This window comes from Hirsutella rhossiliensis, assembly GCF_020360975.1.
Source record: "Hirsutella rhossiliensis strain HR02 chromosome Unknown scaffold00019, whole genome shotgun sequence".
In the NCBI taxonomy this organism is placed as follows: Eukaryota; Fungi; Ascomycota; class Sordariomycetes; order Hypocreales; family Ophiocordycipitaceae; genus Hirsutella; species Hirsutella rhossiliensis.
The window spans coordinates 108,387-128,414 of NW_025408685.1; the positions used below are offsets into that span (position 1 = coordinate 108,387).

Here is a 20,028-nt window from a genome sequence, read left to right on the forward strand (position 1 = left end):
TGCCTCTTGTGCGTCCCGTGTAGTTATGTCTCCATGCAAGCAAGGGGGGTAATTACGTAAAAGATGGGACGACGCCTTTGCGAGAAGCCGTATGGGGAAACTTCTTGGAGGCTGCTGGCCCACAGCATTGCAAAACCGTGGAACCTATGGAGAGCGCAGCCGTAATTAGAGATCCCGTTTGAACGGCAAGGCTACCTCAGCGGATTTTGACATCGGCCCGACCGATTATCAGCAGAATGGGGAGCAATGAGACTGTATAAGTTTATTCAAAATCTTAAAGCTTTCGATGGCCCACTTCAGCCAATGCTCCTAATAGTGTGGCCAGTGCGTTTGGACCCCTCAAACTGCTCATTCAGTGCGTGTGACTTGGCCGCACTACACTACCAGTGTGCCTGAGATGTTCAAACTGAACTATTAGTCTGTTCGTCACGGCCAAACTGAACTACAGTGCAAACTGTGGTCTACACTATTAGTGTGAACATATAGTCTGACATTTGGCATTGCACCCGTCGCACCTGCAAGGTTGCCTTCAAGTTTTCCAGCGCCCTCACCGAATTGCCTGCCTTACCTGCAGCCTCGCCCCTTTCCTGAATCAGAGGCTCAGACCCGGTACCGGTGGCTTCCGGATCGATATAGCGACACTGGAATCCATAATTAGACAATCTTCATCTGACGAAACAGAAATCTTACCTCGGATGGGAGTATCAGAGCGCTCCGGTCCCAGGATCGTAGGCATTCCAAGAGATTTAAAGTTTCAATGTTCATAGATCCTCGCTGGTCGGTTACCGAAAGTTTGGCTTTGGAGAAGAGCCGCTCTGTCTCAGTAGACATAGGCGCAATCGATAGAAGGTCAATGGCCATCAAAGATAAGTTGGGAACCGTCGCCGCTGCGCTGACTCTAACCACCATTTCAACGGATCCGATACCATCACCACAGGCTCGCGGCAATACACTTCGTACTCGTCGTCATCCATGTTGAAAATCGTAGCCTTTGCTCTTTCATCCACATTTTGTACCCATTTGGTCGTCTTGCACTTGGCTCTTGTGCGGAAGCTGGTCGAAGAACAGGGCAGGGAGTGGTAGATTTGTATGCCTCCCTCCAGAGCTCCCCTACCCGAGCTTTAGCTCTCTCAATCCATTCATTCTTGTCGTCCCAAGTCTTCTCCATATATGCCCACTTGAGGGAAGGATTTAATACCGTCGCTGCTGAATAGACTGGCGAATCTTCCGTCAATTCGTAGTAGTCGGCTAATTTGGCCCATGTCGTCTCCATCATTGTAGCCAAGTGGGGGATGGTAGTGGCCTCCTTGGCCGCTTCAATGTGATGCAAGAGATAGTCCATGGTTGGCAGAACGTCAGAGATGGAATTGCCGGTGCCTTCGTTGGCCATTGTAGCGTCGTGAAAAGGTTCGAGAAATTTGTGAATTTCAGCCAGAGTAACCCAGTCAGAGGAAGTCAGAGCATCGTCTTGCAGGGCAGGCTCTTGAGCACAAAATATGGTGATGCCTTGACGGACTTTTGTTCTAAGGGCCCACTCAACCATGCTATGCCACGAATTCCAACGAGTGTCATTGTCGCGCCGTAGCCGTAGACCGTCAGTGAGACCAGTGAATGTCTGAAGTCGCTGGGAGTCCAGGTGATGTAGACCACGATATTATGCAATTTGCCTATCGCCCCTCGCTTTCTCCATTGCTTAACTTCGTCGTCGGACGGTCCGTGGTAGGAATCTGCTGTGGGTGGTCGCTTTCCTATGAGGAACTCCATCACGGCCAGGTTAATGATGTGGCCGAAACAGCGAAGTCGGTGAGGAAGAGGATCGTAGAAAACTTCGAACTCGTGCTCCAAGTCGTCGGAGACTTTGTCGATCATGGTATTCATGTTGGTGGCATTATCCATCATAAAGTATCCAACTTTTGTCGCTATTCCATATTCTCGTATGAACTCCATGATGGCTTCTGCCATGTTCTCGCCGCTGTGCTGTCCTTCCAATTCTTTTATCCTCACCACCAGGGACTGCAGACCATGATCTTCGGTAACGAATTGAACTGTAAACCCTATTACGCCCAAACAATTCGGCGATGTCCAATTGTCTGGAACAATGTGGATTGACGAGAGAGCATTCTGCAGAGCTCGCTTTACAAACTCCTTTTTGTTGTCGTAGCCCCATTGTAAGTCATTTTTAACCGTGTCGCCGGACCTCGGAGGAGATCATCGGCGGCCGGACGGATATACCGGATAAAGTCGCGAAAGGCCGGCTGCTCAACATGAGCAAATGAGAGGCTGCAGGCTACTGTATAACGGCAGTACAGTTCGCGGAGAGTCGCTTGGTCTAGGCATCTACCTCTGCGGTCGCCTTGCGTTTCTTGGTGGAGACCAAAGTTCCATTGGCCAGGAATGCGGTGATGTCTCCGAGGCGACTTTGCGTCACTTCCCGCCTGGTCTCCTGCCGCCCAGAAATAATGATATTGTGCTCCTTTCGCAAATGATTGACGATGGCGGACGACCCACCACAGTAATTGTATTTCTTCGCTCTTTTCTTGTCGAAGCAGGGCTGGCAATGCCACCATTTCGTTCCATTGGAATCAACCCAAGCTGCCGGAATACTCCTACCTTCTTCTCTTCGACAATACTGCCAAATAGGAGACGTCTTTCGGCGGTAGACGCTAAGGACAGGCGAAGAGGATGGTGCCGGTGACGGGGAAGCCGCTGTCCCACTAATAAGGTCAGAATCATCTATATAGGTGCCAGCCTCGGAGTGATCCACGATGGAGGACATGATCCTCTAGGGAATGCACTAGACCATAAGAGTGGCGATCATGGGAATCTGGCGGAGAGCAGGATTGGTGGGATAAACCGGATTGTTTGTGGCAGCTCCGGTCAGATCATTCTGTGGTGGACAACTTCCTCTTTTTGACCACCCTAGGAAGTCCTAGTGATTTGGTTTGGACCACAGAATCCAATTAATTTGAGTTTGCCGGCCAATGATCGGTCATATCCCTTTAGCGTCGGCGCACGACGAAACTTTACATCGTCGCGAATTGTTCCGTACGTGCTCGCTTCGCGCTCGTCTCGCGCTCATCTCGTGCCAGCCAAGCGACACGCCCCAGTGTTCCTAACGTCGGCATCCAATTTGCGTACGCAACGGCGGTGGAGATCCTCAGTTGAGCCTCGACGAGAAGAGCATCAGAAGGCTTGCGGTGCATCGACCTATGAAGCTAATGATTGGTGTAGCTGGGGCCGTAGAAGTGTGGCCGAGGCTCAATCTGCGCTTTGGACTGTAACCCGACTGACAAACTTGAACAAATTGGCAGGGCAACATCCGGTATAATGGGTTTTCTCGACCAGAAACGATAACTTAGCAACATGTTTTGATAGCATAATAAAGTCAATAACAGGCGGAAGCTCTTAGCAAAGCTTGTGTTTAGACGCTTACCAGTATGCTTAATTACAACGGAAAGAAGCGAATGTATTGGCATCTCAACTGCTTCGCATAAATATTGACGAGCCAGCCTGCCTCCTACCCTAGAGATGACAGATAGGTTAGAGGCTACCTGGCACCCCGCCTTTATACGGTGACATAACGGGTATATCATAACTCCCGACCGGGGTTCCGCCACTTGGATAATACGCACTTCGTCTTACAGGTTATACATGTTTTTCGTTGAAATCAATCCGAAACCCTATTTCAAGGTAGTAAAATCCGGGTTGCTGGTAATCATGGGGCGCACTAATAGTGCAACTATTAGTCTGGACCCTTGCACTGAACTACCCGTTCAGTTTGGGCAAGCTACACTGAACCACCAGTGTGGTGTGAGAAACGCACACTACACTAATAGTGCGGCACTAATAGTGTAAACCACAGTGTGCACTAATAGTCCTCTTAATGGTCCACACTATTAGGAGCGCTGACTTCAGCCAGGCTGCTTATATGTTAAACATGAAGTGGGCAGAACTCAGTGATCGTACGTGGTGATGAACCTCATGAGATGAAATGTAAGTATATAGGAGATAGGTTCTTAAGGCTTAAAGTCATTATCAATAAGTCTTACTATTTGCATAGATAAAATTCTCTATTTATATAGAATTTCTTAAAATCCTCTCTTTTAATTAGTAGCTAGATCCGCTTAGTAATTAATACTTAACTTCGTATATCTTTTAAGTCCCTTAAAAGTCGCGATCTTACACGTCGCACTCACCTCGTGCGGGAGATAAACCCCCACAGTAGGGCCCCTCTCCAAGGGGGACCCGTCCCCTACTAGCTCGGGTGCTCGAGTGCGCTTGTTCGTAATCTAGGCCTTCTTAGTAGGTGAGGGAGGTAGGCAAAGTATATGCAGTACCTTGAAGTAATATTAAGGTACTTTAAGTTTAGGTGTTCTATATAATTATATATAAGTAGAGAATTTTATCTATGTAAATAGTAAGGTCTTATTAATAGCTAAAGTCAGTATGCCCTCTAGAACGCCGTATAAAGAGACTGATTGGTCTTCAATAGCACAGGGCTGAAGTAGGGCTTTACCATCATCGACACTTGAATTTTCACCTCCTATTATCTTAAAGCATATCGCGTACAAGCCAGGAACCATGAAGACTACTATCCTACTCGCGGCTCTTATTGCTTCTGTTGGAGCTTTGGCTCCGTTTTCAATGCGGGAATCACATGAACCTGTAGGTTCCATCATATCGCATCTTGATTTTGTACGCCGAGTCCCTGACGAGCAGTCCAAGCCACTAGCAGGATCTGCCTCGCTGCCACCGCGCCGAATGGAGGATAATGATTGCGACCACCTCAAAGGAGCCGGCAAGCTTATTCCCAACGACCCTCGAGTCCGATACGCCTCGGCCGAGATCCACGGCAACACCTACCACTACATAATCGGCGAACCCGGGTCCATGCCCCTATTAGCACTGTCTTTTTGATCCACGGCTTCCCGATTTGGGGTTTGGCTGGCGTTATCAGGTGCCATACCTCATGTGTCTAGGCTATCGAGTCGTAGCTCCGGACATGCTTGGTTATGCTGGCAGCTCTAGGCCGGACGACCTACACCAGTTGTCACTGCAAAGCATGTCGGCGGATCTCGAAGAATTGGCCAACCGAATTGCGAAGGGCGAGCAGATCATTCTCGGCGGTCACGACTGGGGCAGTCACCTTGCTTGGCGGGTTGCCATGTGGCACCCCGGCTTGGTCAAGGCCATCTTCAGCGTCTGTACGCCCTTCTTGCTACCCATGAAGCCTTACATGGCCATTGAGGATCTGGTGGCCGGACCGTATAAGCATCTCACCTATATGCTTCAGTTCATAGGGCCCGAGATTGAAGTCGCCATTCGGGAACGAGAAGATGTGCGTCAGTTTCTGAACGCCATGTACGACGGTCTTGACCCACAGGGTGAGCCAGCTTGGCATGCAACCAACGGCGTTTCCCCTCAAGAAGCTGCCTACCCTCTCGCGAAGTGTCTGGCTTTCGGAGGACGAATTGAGCTACTATGCGGACCAGTTCATGCTTCAAGAAGCTCCGCGGATGCGGGGGCCTCTCAACTGGTACAGAACTCGCAAGATTGATTGGGAGGAAGAGCAGATGCTGGCAAACAAGCCCATTACGCTTGAGACGCCGACGCTCTTTATAGGGCCCAATTATCTATACACCTCCTTTTATTAACTGTACACCAAAAAGTGGATCAACTGTGGCTGGGTCAGGCGCAGTGCCGATGCCGCTAATTTTGGTGCGCCCATTCCCGGCCGGCCAGCTGGCCAGTTCGTGATGCTTGCGTAACAACATCCTGTAACCGTAACTATCAGCAATACCATCAAAACTGAAGCTATTCGCACCGCGTTTTCTGCCCTTACGAGCCCGAATCATGGAGTCGCTTACGAAGACACTATTCCCGACCTTCCAGGCCGCGATGGAAGCCGCCGATACCGTTGCTGAGGCTGAGGGCTACGCCCTACACATTCGAACATCGAAGCGGGATAACGCTGGCCAACGCAAGTCTGCACTTGTTCGTTGTATCAAGGCCGGCCCCTACGAAAATCGGAAGGATAAAGCTGCTCATATCTCTCGTCGTCGCCTCAATACAGCAACCCAGAAAACAGACTGTGAATTTCGCCTCTCGTTGAAGGAAAAACGCGGTTACTGGACTATCTCTTATCTTCACGATGTTCACAATCATCGCCTTGTTGATGACCCGATGGTCTTTCCGAAGTACCGGGCGCTTGTTATCCAGAAGTATCGCGACGACATTATCCGGAAGTTTAATAACAATACCCGGCCGACCGATATTGCTGGCGAGCTTCGTGACCTGGTTCACGACGATCCTCGTTTAGCCGGTATCACGGCTCAAGACGTGAGTAACGCCTTGGCTAGGCACCGTCAGGAAGAACTAGCTGGCCGTACGCCTCTTCAGTTTCTCTACGACCGGCTAGATAAGTCCGACTTCTTTCATCGAGATAGTCGTGATCCCCAGGGCCGGCTAACTGGGCTATTTCTCGCGCCTCGTGCTACCTTCCATCGATGGCGTCAGCATCACGATGTCCTCGTCCTCGACTGTACCTACAAGACGAACCGATTCAATATGCCGTTATTGAATATCTGCGCGGCCACTCGAGATAACAAAACGTTCTCTATTGCCTCTATCTTCTTGAACGGCGAGACCGAGTCCCATTACTATTGGGCTATCTCGTTGCTGCTAGTCCTTTGCGAGAAGGAGTCGATCCCATTTCAAGGGTCACTGTCACGGACCGAGATACTGCGTTGCTTAAGGCGTTAGATAGCTTTCGCGAGCTTCAAAACAGTACTAACCTTCTCTGCACGTGGCATATTAACCAGAATGTCGTTGCGAAATGCAAGCAATTTTTCCCTAAGGCATCAAAAATCGGCAATCGAGTCGTACGGGCCCCGGCATTCCAAGCGTTTCTACAAGAGTGGAACGAGATCGTCAAGTCACAAGATGTGAATAGCTTCAACGAACGTTTACGCCAATTTGAGACACCAGGCCGCCACCCGCTTGCAGCTATACAATACTGTTGCAATACGTGGCTAACGCCTTGGAAGGAGAAGTTTGTATCTTGTTTCGTTAATCAATATCGCCACTTCGGGCGTACAACGACCTCGATCGTCGAGGGACTTCACTCATATGAAGAAGTTCCTTTGGTCCTGTACGGGCGATTTGACGACCGTTTTCCAACGATTCGAACGCTTCTGGGGCCATCAGGCTGCTCAGATCACAGCGATAGAGAATCGAAACCTCCACAAGATATCAACGTTCTCCCTACAGGCGCCGTATATGCCGATCCGCGAGCGAGTATCGTCATATGCGTTAAAGCTACTAATAGATGAGCATCGCAAGATCCTCTAGACCCCGAAGTCAACGGGCCAAACCGCCGCCAGGTCAATGTCCTTGTAATTGGGCTACTAGTCGAGGGCTACCGTGCTGCCATCGAATCTTCGAGTCTATCAACACCAATACCTCCCTTACACTCGACGACTTCGACCCATTTTGGTATATTCCGATCGATACAAGCGCTCAGGGCACAAGCCCTACTCGGGCACCATACGAGCCACAAGTTATCAGGGCTAAGGGCCGCCCCAAGGGCTCACTCAACCTCGAAGAGTCACGGCGGTCAAGATCAACGCGGCGGGATCCGTCACATCACGAGATCGCTGAACGGCATGAGCGGGCTGAGGCTATACGACTGCCTCCTCCTCAACGGCACCAGCGGCGATGACGGGTACGGTAACGGCCGCGATGACTTCAACGGAACGAGGGCTGCGGCACATCGAGGAAAACGGCGATACGTACGAGGCAGGCACACGGATGCAACGGGCGTATCAACAAGCCGGGCGTCAAACGCCAGTCTCTGATGATGACGATCAGCCGGTACGGCGGGAGACCCAAGACTGCATCTTCGTCGCTGGCCTCACGGACGATGCCGCCCTTGAGGATGTATGGGATCAATTGGAATCACAGTTAGATGAAGCGGATCAGGCACGTAGTGCACTCGAAGAAGGAGGCCTGTTGTAAACACCAAAGAATAGTCTCATCAGCATAGAAAGCGCAGTACGAATAGCTTCAATTTTGGGTGCCTTATCGTTGAAGGAGAACTGTTACTACCTGGCTCTACTTATCGTAGAGAATGTGTGCATACAAATTGGCGGTATCGGCCCTCTTCGGCCGTCAGCCACAGTTAATCCACTTTTTGGGTGTACAGTTAATGAAAGTGAGTGGATAGATAACTTGGGCCTTTGTTGATCCTAGGTCCTACCCGGATGGGGTAGCCGGGTGGTGGGGCCACTGCCCAATCCCGCCCACCCGAGAAAATCATGAATCGTTTCTTGCCTTTTCCCTTCCCTCTTCATCACATCCTTATCCACTTGTGACCATGCCTCAGAGAGCAATCCAACGCCGGCAAGAGCTGGTCAGAGTCCCTCATGACGAGATCCTCCGCACGTTGCAGCGTCTGGACCGCGAGGAAGCCGAAGACCGGGCCCGTCGAAGGGCTTTATCGTTAAAACGCCGTAGAGAACAGGAAGCGCTTCCAACCCAGTCGCCGAGGCCGCGGCCGATGCCGGAAACAGTCCCACTCCAACGAGGGTCTATCAACTCTATTGTACATCATCACGAAGCTTGCTTTCACGACAAGGAGCAGGCATCAGCAACAAGATCCTGGTGCAAAGAGGTTCCACTTGCGCTCCAGGTAGAGGCTTCCAAGTCGTTCTACCAGGTGTTTACAGATGAACAGACATTACCAATTTCACATTGCGCCTTTTGCTATACTAAGTGCCCACCATGTGAACTCGCTGCTCTTCAGTGGAGAAGGTATTTCACACCCTCGTTGATGCAGGCCACGAAGCCTCTTCAGGACTGCAGGACGTGCCTCCCACTAAGTAGCAACGCTGGGGTTAATGTTTGCCACGAGTGCCGCTCCTGCTTCGGAAATGGAAAACTGCCCAAGGCATGTTCTGTCAATAACATGTACATCGGGTGCGAGCATCGGTACCCCGTAGAGCTCGACGGCCTCTCCCCCCTGGAAGAAAGGCTGATCGCTCTCCAGGCCCCTTTCGGCCTCATCACAAAGTTCAATGTCGACAGCAAGACCCCTTCGGGTATCAATTACCGCAAACACGTAAAGGGTCATATTGTCGTGTTTCCAAATAAGGTGGAGGACCTCGTGGCTACGGTTCTACCTCATCCCCTGCTGCAGACCATCGAAAACATTCACATCTCCTGGAGCGGCTCCAGCAAACCTGGCACCGCAGATGTTGGACATCTCCTTCAAGTGCGTAAATCTCGGGTGAAGGCCGCCCTATCATGGCTCCAGAGGAATAATCCCCTCTACGAGCACGTCATAATCGACCACGGGGAGATAGACGACTGGCGATATGCCGACGGCTCTAATTTCCCAACCCTCATCATACGCGAGCCGGACCATAATATACAGCATGACCCTGACCCTGTTAAGCACCATTCAAATCACTCGCTGAATTACTGGGCCAGATACTTACTGCAACGGCATGGGGGTCGATTTGCCACACATCCCGTCTTCTGTTTCTTGGTCTTCAACATCCTCCTCCGATCCTCCAACCGCCGTATCAGCATGGTTCGCGTGGCAAAGGGCTCTTTTGAGAGACTTGAACGGGTTTACAGAAGCCTGACGACCGACCGCCTGACAACGGCCGAAGATAAATTTACCTCTTGGCTGGGCCCTCGGCGGGCCGCCTTAGGGAGTAACTTAGGCGGCCAACTTAGTGGTAACCCTAGACATGCCTTCTCCCCTGCAACCCCCGCCCAACTCCAGTTCCGTTCCTCAAGGCATTGGCGGGCCCTGGAAGGGGCCGGTCTCCTGTGTGCCAAGGAGGTTTTGGCGTTACGCCACCTTTACCTCAAAGGTGCGCCACATTGACCCACTTTGGGGTGGCAGATTAGTGGGAGGAGGTGGTTATTTAACTACCCCCTTCTTTTATGCTTATCTTGTAGCCTTTTCCCTCGCTTACCCCGCACCTATCATCGCTGCTTTGCTTGCTTTGTTGCCTTTTCTGCCTATTCCCGCTGCAGGGACAACGTCCCAGGCTAGGTATAAATCGCCGCTTACTACTGCCTGGACATGCCTTCCTGCATGCTTTAGTCCCTGACGCTACCGCCTGCCTTCTTTCTTTCTCACCCTCTGCTCTCACCCTCTGACTTCTTCAATCTCTCACATCTAACCCAGTCTTCCGTCTTCGTTCCGAAAGGCCTATTGCGCAACCCGTGCGGGGTTGCCTTACCTGTCCAATCAGCAGGCAAGAAAGGTTCTCCAATCAGGAGCCAAGATTTTCGAGGGTGAAGTAGTTTTGGGTTTTTTTCCCGTCCAGAAGAGCCTTTCGTTCCTCAAGGCATTACCACAGTCGGGCAGTCGATTTTGCTATTCGCAGTGGTGCGAGTAAAATCACCAAGCTGGAGTTCCTCGCTATGATCCAATCAATCCGCGTCAAAGCCTTCAAGGAGTCTACAATCCTCTCGGCATTCAAAAACAGGAATCCACCCATTCAATCCAAAGCCAATCCTCGAGAGACTCAAAGAGAGGGTACGGGACCAGACGCCGCCGACAGAGCTACCTGCAGAGCCGTATTCATCCCCTTTGGTACCCCCATACCGTACGGAAGTTTGAATCAGTTGGCCAACGTCTCCTTGAGTTTGACCCAATTGATGATATTGAGAAGGAGGTCTTCGTACATAACCTTCAACGCTACGTTAAAGGTGCAATCTCCCAAGGCCACGAGTTAAAGCAAACGATGGTCGATCTGTACAATACCAAGCTTGCCGAGCAGCAACGCCAAGGCCGAAAGAAATACAAGAACCGCCACTTGAGATTACAGACCCAAAAGAGAAGGCCCTTCTGAAAGGACCACAGCCCTGCTCCCAGGCCTTATTTATCGAAGCCATCACCGTGAACGACCGTGCCCTTACTCCTGGCATCACTTTCGAGGGCAAAGAACTCCAGAAACATTGTTTCGTGACGGAATTCGGCAAAATAGCCGACTGGTATTGCATTACCTCGCCCAACTAATGGACGGATAACCTATCGCTATTGAGTAGCTTGAGAGAGTCTATTTCCTGAGATGCGGCCTGCTGATCAGTCAGATGGTAGGTTGATCATATTTGATGGATATGAAAGCCATAAAATGGTGCGTTTCCGTATTTATCTGCCTAGAAATCACTATTGACCGGGACCAGGATACATAGATGGCCACGTGCGTTTTGAACAATGCCTACTGCTGTTACCTTCCTTCCCACTGCTCTCATGACCTCAAGCCGTTGGATAAATATACTCTTAACACTATCAAGACGGCGTAGAGGAAAGAACCTAAGAAATTAACCTGTCTGACGGATTCTGCGCCTATTGATAAGGTCAATTTTATACGGGCATATGCCAAAGCACGTGAAGTCAGAATGACTGCAAAGAACTTTTTTTTCCGGCTAGACGGTCACTGGTAATTGGCGAATTTCACGATCTAAGGCATTGCGGCATGCAGAAATTCATGCAGATACGGTAGAGACATCTACAAATTCTGCGCCACTTTTGGCTCCTGATGATACACCCAAGATCCAGCCACCAGATTCGCGATTTCGGAAAGGACAAGACTCCTAACACTCGGAGGCATTACGCTGTGATAGCAAGAAGGCTTTGAAGCCCAATAACAAACGGTTGCTGAGCACAGCAACAGAATGGCGAAGCTGGAGGCAGAAGTGGCCCGGCTGCAGAGAAGCAAGAAGAGGAGAGCAATTCCGAACCCGAGCAGACGGTTCATGACTCTCAGTAAAGCTTTGGTGGCTCAGGAAGCCATTCCACAAAGTAGAAGTCAAAAAATGCCCGTTGTGCTGAATTCTGAGACCGAGAAGGAGGAGGTCTCAGAGGTGGAGTCAGCTTCAGTGACGGAAGTCAAGGCGACACCTTAGGCCCTTTCTGTCACCACTAGATGCGCGAGAGTGGTAAAATAGCGCCGGAATAGATAGGGGCGTTCATTTCTCTATAGAATGATATAATCTTCGTGTTTTTATTCTTAAGTTCTGGTGATATTTTATGTAGTTCAAATGGTAGACTTTTGGTGGGGACTTTTTCATTTGTACTACCGAAAGGGGGGTGTTACCGAAAGGGGGGTGGGGTATGGTACGCATGAGCGTTATCCCAGTATCGCTTCCGCGCGGTAACGGCCACCCTGTCCCCCGTGAACCGGTGCTGGAAGAAGTTGAAGACGGCAAACTCATCCCTCGTCATGACGTACGACTCAGGCTGAGCCTGGACCTTGCCCCACGCGTGGGCGAGCGCACGCTCGAGGATCTTGCTAACCGTCCGGTCCGAGGCGCCGTCGGGGCCCTCCCGTGCAATCTCGAGAGCCTGCGCGACTGCCGCATCCTGGGGGCTCTTGGATGGCCGCGGACTCGAGCTGCCCAGCACGGGGCGGCTGAGGACGGGAGAGACGGACACCCGGTGAGGCATCGTGTGCGTGGGTGTGTTACTGTGGATGAAAGGGGAAGCAGCAGAGAAGGGGGACGGTATGGCCTGGCGGTACTGGTGGTGGTGCTGGATCTCTTGAGGGCGAATAGACAACATCCTCGGAGGAGAGGCGGCGAGAAGCTGGTTATATATATGTGTTCTAGATGTTCAGGGCAGACGACGGCCCTTGCGGGACGGAACGGATAACCGGTGTGTCGGGGAGGGGTGGTTGGCCAGGGGGGGTTGGTGGACTGGGGTTAGGGGAATAGTCAAAGCGTTCTCTCCGTTACAAAGCAAGGTGATGTCGTCTGTCTATGTGTAAATGTGTGTATGGATAGACAGATGGCCCCAGGAGGGTGGTTGATGGGATGTCCCCAGGCGTGGGCAAGGGGGGGGGGGTAGCGGCGGGTGACAATGCGGGAGACTTTTGACGTAGCAACGCAGAATGTAGGGCCAATTGCAGATCAACGTCTCGACAAGCCGTCTCGCTTTTCCGTCTTCCCGCCTTGATCCACTTTGCAGGGCAGCCTTGGCCGTTTGGCCGGACGGATGGTGTTTTATGCGAGCGCGCGGGTGGTCTGAGTGCGTGTATGAAGAAGTGACCAGTAAGATTTTGATGTAGATATGTTCGCCTATGTACGTCGTCCAAGAGGCCGCGTCGTTGACAAGACGCAAGGCTGGCTGGACAAGAGGGTGTGCAGCTTTGACCGACGCGGGATATGTTATGTATGTACGGCAGGATGTATGAGTGTACGAATAAGTATGTATGCTCTCTGTACGAATGATACACAGGCGACAAGCGTAGTATGAGACGGATTCAGGAGGGCAGCGAGGGTCGGATATCGATGATGGAGATGGGGGAACAGGAGCGCAAAGGGATGCGAGCACTCTACATTTATAACATTACATCGCATCACACAAGCGCGCCGCGGCGGACCAAGTCTATTGTTCAAGGGCTGCAAGTCCAAGAAGCCTCGGCGATCCTCTGACAGAGTTCGAGTAGCGATGATTAGGCGAGGGAGACGAAGGGGGGGAGCGTGCTCACGCATACTTCCTCAGTCGCATCCGCACTGCGCTCACGCCTCTCCTTCTCTCCACCTTTCTCAAGATCTCTCGTTGTCTTCCTTATGACCGCCACGATCAGGCGAGCTCTCTGTTGTTACCTTCATAGAACAGACTTTTACACACTCTCAATTCAAGCCAATCGAGCCCGGTGCTGCGGGCCCTCAAAGGTGGATGCGACAGGGTACTTCTCGACAGAAATAGTGACACGCCTGAAGACAAAATTTGAAACACGTGGAGTGGAGGCGGCGAAGAGATATTCTAGAAGACAGGGAGGTGGAGGTGTGCCTCCGTTCAGCTGGGCAGGGCTTGATTCCGGTGGGGCCGCAGCTCATGGTCGGCTGCTCTGGCCACGGATCTCATTTTCAAATTCCACCACGGCGACGCCGCGACGGCCTTTTCCACCCGTTCCTCGACACGTTTCAGGAGGGCTTCTATCGCACTACTCGTGCCCGCCCCCACTTTAAGGGGATTCGCTTTGTCTCACCCACTACGTCGCCAATGCAGAAGCTCGCCTCGGCGATGGGAAGAATAGATACCAAGCGCCTGGAAGTCATCCACGAGTTCGCACTGGCGCCGTGGGACGAACGAGTGCAGGCAACGTACGAGGCAGACCGAGTGGAGGTGCTGAAGTCGGATGACCCGGACAGTGTGTCCAATAACCAAGTTACTTGACTTGGTTGGTTGGGATTGGTTGATTACGTAACAGCCAAGTAATGTAAAGGGAAGCGTCAACCAAGCAAAGCAAGACCATTTCGCTTACTCGGGGTTACTTGAGGTTGCTCGATGACATTTCCGATTTAGGCAAGTCACCGCCAATCCCCCCTTTTCCTGTTGACCTCCCGAGAGACGGACGCGCCCTGATCACTTTGTCCAATGTTCTTCGTTGCCAGGCAGTCTTGCACAGCCTAAATGGCAGTAAGCAGTTAATGATGGCTTTCAAATCCAATGTTTCCGCCTCGGGAAGACTTGGAAAGGTCACACCGCCTAGGACTCCCTCTGAACCGATCGATTCAACCCCAAGCTCCGCTTCAACCGCAGCCGGTGTGCCATTCCATAGCGCTCCTCACGCAACCCTCCCACAGGAAAGAGAGGCGGCGAAGGCTTCTCAATGCAATTTCCCCGTCGAGTGGGACAAGATCCGTTATGATGGGAAGTCGGTTCCATCCATCCGATATCGACAGCCTCATAAGCGAGCCATCAACGCCAAATCCCAACCCTCAGCAGTCTACAGACACGGCGCACAGCTCACAACGGACGGAGACAACAAATACTGGCTCTGCAAATACTGTCACGTTAGTGGCCATCACAACGCTGCGCTCTTTGCGGGCGAGAGTACGACCAGCATTATATTATATATACCATCTAAAACATCAGCACAGGCTGCAAGAATTCGGCTACAAACCGGCGGAATGCAATCCCTTCAGCATGGCCAAGGGCGCAACAAATCTCACGTCATACCTCGGGGGTCGTCGCTTGGTTTTCAACGACCTGCAGTTCAAGAACGACTTCACCGACTGGGCTGTCGAGCTTGACCTGACGTTTCGTCAGGCGACCCACCAACGCACCCACAATATTTTTACGAAGTATCTGGAAGACAGTGACAAAGTTCTACCCAAGAGCCCGACAACACTCGGCAGCTGGGTTAGAGAGAAGTGGTTTGGTGACGCCGGAAGGCGTGCTTGGCTGAGGGACCAGCTCCACGTTAGCAAGAGCAGGGTGCACCTCTCGATGGATGCGTGGACATCCGAGGAAGGCACTAACTATCTTGCGGTCGTTTCTCACTTCTTGGATGACAAACATAAGCTTCAAACTGCTCTGCTGGACCTGCCCCCTCTGAAAGGTCCTCACTCTGGCGAGAATATTGCAAAAGTGCTATCAACGGTCATAGACTGTTACGGCCTCGCCCCAAACATTGGCTTCTTCATGATGGACAACGCGAGCAGCAATGATACATGCATTCACGAGTTATCAAGGCGGTACTCGACAGTAAATCGCCAGAGTCGGCTTCGATGTGTTGGCCACATACTCAATCTCATTGTCAAGGCTCTCCTCTTTGGCAAGGGTGTTAGCGGGCTAGAAAGACAGCTTCGTGGTGCGTCTGATGACGAGCGATTCGAAATATGGAGGAAGCACAGCTTTATCGGCAAGCTTCATAACTTCTCTGTGTGGATTAACCGAAGCGACCAGCGACGGGAGCAACTGAAACGGTACATTCTGCAGGCGTACGATGAGGGCAGCATCGAGCGCCTCTACACAAGAGTCCTGGTCGACGGAGGCATCCGCTGGAACTCTGCCTATGCTATGATTGAAAGGGCTCTCAAACTTCGTCACGCCATTAATCTATTCTTCCTCAACTACAGCTACAACGGCGACGGATACAATATCACTCAAGATATCCTCACTCCTCAGGACTGGATCGACCTGGGCCATTTCCTCAGCATTCTGAAGCCTTTCAAGGACCTGACTAAGCGCGTGGAAGGCCGGGCAAACAAGGCTGGCCGAGAAGGGTCCCATGGTTCCCTCCACGAGACAATTGAATCGCTTGATGTCCTGTTCAAGAAGCTGCAGGAGGCGGGCAAGTTTGCTGATGACCACCCTGACGCGGTTTCGACATACTACTCCCATGCCATTGATGCTGCCCGTCTCAAGCTTGAAGAATATTTTGGACTCACGGATGCCACGCCCGCATACCGGTGCGCAGTTGCGCTGCATCCGGCAAACAAGTTCGCTTACTTCGAACTTGAGTGGAGCCACAACAAGCAATGGGTCAGCGAAGCAAAGAGAGTGGTACAGGAGGCCTATGCGAAATACGAGGAGGCGGCTATGGAAGCGGAAGCAACAGAGAGATCACCGCGGACACGAGAGGAGGAAAATGAGGAGAGCGCTTCAGACGATGCAGTAGGCCTAGACCTGCTCCAGCAAGCCCGGAAACGTCGTCAGAGGCTTGCTGCCGTCGCAGCATCAGGCACGCGCAGAAAGAAACGGGCAAGACTGACCTTCTGAGCTTGACGAGTTTATGGCTAGGACCACTAAGGCTGATCTAAAAGTCGAGGATCCTCTGGAATGCCTTGAGGAACGAAGTGCCTTTCGGAACGAAAGGACTTAAGGGTTCCTCCCCGGGGAAAAAAAAAATCGCCATGCCTTTCGGAACGAAAGGACTTAAGGGTTCCTTACGGTCGCACATTAGGCAAGGTTGGCAAAAACCGCACCAAAAAAATACCGGCCACCGCATGCGTCACATCAGGCTAGTATACCTGCATCGCCTTTTGCAGCAATTGCGCATCGCACATTTATCATACCTCTCGCATCAATATATGAGGCTTGAAGCAGATGCATTAGTCTTATGGAGCCTGCTGCTATTATATGCTGCTGCCTCTAGCAACGTAAATGATATCTTTTCCCAATTCTGGGGCGGACTGTAAGCTGCAACTTTAGTATTAAAATCTTAAAACCATCATGTCCTCAAGCCCCGTACCGGTACACAACACCCAAAAGAGATAATTCTTCGGTGACTCGATCCTGCAACTTCTTGCGCCTTTTTTGGGCTATAATCTAATCTGACGATGTGATACTACTCTTGCCTGGTTTGTGCAAATTGTGTCGAGAAGAAGGTCCGAACGAGTTGAGGTCTCTAGGTCTCTCTAGGATATAAAAGGGGAGGGTTAGACGGATAAAGAACACATGGAAATCACAGACTATCAGATCATCTGGGAATCTACCTATGAAAAGTCCCTTTATTCACTTCTATGCCCACTTTTGATCTCTCCTTCGCGAGAAATTGTGCTTCCGAGTCAAGGCATACAGCTATTATTACCGGTAGCACCTTGGCGCAGATGGTTGCATTACGAGATTCCAAGCGGCTCGGGTATACCCTGAATGTCTTCCTCTTCAAATAGTCGGAACTGGTGTTGAGCGCTTGGTGGAATAGCGTCGCCCTGAAGCCGTGTTTGAGCTCGTAAAAGAGTATGGTTCCGTTCGAGTATTTGTTCCAGTTGCTCCTATAATATTTTAATTAGCATGTATATTTAAATCAAGATTGAAGTCACTTGCGTGTCTTGCCAGCCCGCCTCTTGGAGGCTCTGCTACCGCAAGGATAGGTTGGTGACCACTTTCCTGATGTTGCCGGATTCGATTGCGAAGTTGTATATATACCCCTGTTGGTGGAACGTTATGCCAATACACATCGGAATAAGAAGGGGGTCACACACGAAGGTTCAAGATGCATGTTCTATATCTAAAGGGGCAGTCTGAAGGGGCTATTTATACAGGAGGTCTTAGGGACTTCTGGGGCTCCTGAGTAATGGGCTCTACCCACGCATACGTGGCTGTGCCCACGCATAAAAGGGGTTGCCTTCCTTACTCAGGAAGTCCTCATGCGTTCCTGCTACATAGGCCAGGAATCCCTTCTCCGGGTCCCTCCTAACAGGGCTACCCTGGTCCACCGACAGTACCGTAGCGCGCGTCGTGTTGTAACCAGCGACAAGATCGCTGAGGGGAGCACCAAATTAGGCTTAGCCGTTGCTTCATCGGGTTAGACCATTGGAGCTCCAGGGCTGCCAATCGATCCAATCCAATCCAACTCTTCGAGAACTCGTAATCCTGTCGCGAAGCACGTCTGAGATCTTGAGCTCGGGGTGACCATAAGGGGTATACAGCTAAGGGCCCCGACAGGCTAGACAGAAAGGCAGCCTGCAGAGAGTTCTGAGGCTGCAGAAGGCTATTAGGAGACCGCATTAGGCAGCCACATAGGCTGTAGAGAGACTGCATATACGGGGGAAGCTGAAAGAGCCCTCGGCGACTAGGGAAAGTCAGTATGCAAAGGGGGGGGGCTGGGGAAAGGAGCCCAGCTCTCGCGAAGGAGAGATAAAAAGTGGGCATAAAAGTGAATAAAGGGACTTCTCGTAGGTAGATTCCCAGATGATCTGATATTCTGTGGTGTCACAGGCCCCGGGGCCGGCTGACCGGTCATCCGGTAATCGGATTACCGCCCCGCCCCACGCAAAACCATGTCGTTTTCGAAGGCCCGACTGCGGGGCTGGCGTTTTCTTAGTCGGATTACCGCCATCGGACGACAAAATCGAAGGTCCGAGCCCGCGGGGCCCTGCGCGAGACCTTCGATTTCGGTCTCGTTCACGCGCGTTGCGCTCCACCTCCCACCTCCAACCTCCCTCCTCCACCTCCTCCACCTCCTCCATTGCCACCGTCGCGACGGCGACCGCCTGCACCATGTCGAACGCGATAGAGGATCCCCGGGTCAGGGCGGCCATTGAGCACTACCTGTTAGATCTGGAGAACACCCAGCCGAAGAATACGAAGCGAAATTATCGTCCCAAGCAGGAAGAATGGAAGGCAAGCCCGCATGCGCGCCCTGCAATCTTCATGTAGATCCATGCATTGACTGCCTCACAGGAGTGGTGTCAAGCCAACTGGCCTGCGATCCCGGACGTTTGGCCGGCCTCAGTACCACAGGGCCAACAGCTACCGGGAGACCTGGTCGACGAAGGAAAGCTCTTGCTTTTCATGAAGGAGGTAGTGGCATCACGCCCTCCAAAGAAAGGAAAGAGGGTCGCCGATGAAAGAAACGACACGTCGAGGCTCAGGAAGCCAAGAGGGCCGTGAAAAACCGTAGAGCACCATCAGGTAACAGGTGTTGATCACGGGATGTGGCCGTCGGACTGAGCCAGCCCATCATACTAACACCCAGCTTCCCCCAGCAGATACCATCGTTGTAGGTGGCGGAGGTAGCGAATACGAGTCAGACTCCGACTTGGAGTTGTATGAGTCCACGCTCAAACTACAGTATAATACTGTACGGGGCTACGTCTCGGCCATACAGATGCTTTACGACGAGCAGAAGAGCCGGGGTCAATCCTGCGGCCCGGCCACAGGAGTGGCGCTGAAGGCGCTCAAGCGCAGCATTCTTGCAACGACTTGGAGCCGGAAGAGGAAGGAGTACATGGACAGGGGAGTTGGAATTCTGAGAGATATGTATGCGCCGGCGCAGATACCCGACCACACCAACGTGGCATGGTCCGAGAGGAAAGAGATCGCCTGCGCCCTGAGGACGCAGGTGGACTTCTGCTCGGGAACCACATGCTACTGCGGTCTGGCAACCGCCTGCCGATGGAGTTGGCAGACTGCTTTCCCCTGGACTTACCCAACGAGGGCTTCAAGGCCCAGGGGTATACCACAAAGGCGCTGGTTGTCGTGATGAACTGTGGGAGGACCAACCAGCACGGCCGCATGGAGTACGGATCTCCTTTTCGGCATCGATATCCCAGGTCTTGTCTCATCGGCGCCCTCGCGTTCTGGCTTTTCTGGCGCTGGCAGGTAGAAAAGGCGGAAAGGTTTCCCGTCTTCCAAAGAAGCGAAGACTGGTATGAAACGAAGGTGCTCCGCCGATCGGCGAAAGAGCCTCAAGGTAAGCATGATGGCATTCACCAGGATCCGATAACTCAGAGGGTCCATCGACCCTTTCATTATAGCATGCGACAATT

The 20,028-nt window shown here is 51.9% G+C and overlaps 3 protein-coding genes across 3 annotated transcripts; 2 read left to right on the forward strand and 1 right to left on the reverse strand.

The window, feature by feature from the left end:
* Window positions 1–4,761: 4,761 nt before the first annotated feature.
* HRG_11140 (alpha/beta hydrolase fold domain-containing protein) lies at window positions 4,762–5,654 on the forward strand (the record flags this gene model as incomplete). The annotated part of the gene is made up of 3 exons (XM_044869610.1): window positions 4,762–4,886; window positions 5,029–5,338; window positions 5,427–5,654. 3 exons carry the CDS (start codon window positions 4,762–4,764, stop codon window positions 5,652–5,654), a joined length of 663 nt encoding a protein of 220 aa, XP_044715163.1.
* Window positions 5,655–12,115: 6,461 nt separating this feature from the next.
* Window positions 12,116–12,583, reverse strand: HRG_11141 (uncharacterized protein; the record flags this gene model as incomplete). The annotated part of the gene is made up of 2 exons (XM_044869611.1): window positions 12,116–12,488; window positions 12,543–12,583. The coding sequence occupies 2 exons, from the start codon at window positions 12,581–12,583 to the stop codon at window positions 12,116–12,118; spliced, it is 414 nt and encodes a 137-aa protein (XP_044715164.1).
* A 2,373-nt stretch (window positions 12,584–14,956) lies between these two features.
* Window positions 14,957–16,637, forward strand: HRG_11142 (transposase-like protein; the record flags this gene model as incomplete). Its single annotated transcript, XM_044869612.1, has 2 exons — window positions 14,957–16,496; window positions 16,579–16,637. 2 exons carry the CDS (start codon window positions 14,957–14,959, stop codon window positions 16,635–16,637), a joined length of 1,599 nt encoding a protein of 532 aa, XP_044715165.1.
* Window positions 16,638–20,028: the final 3,391 nt, after the last annotated feature.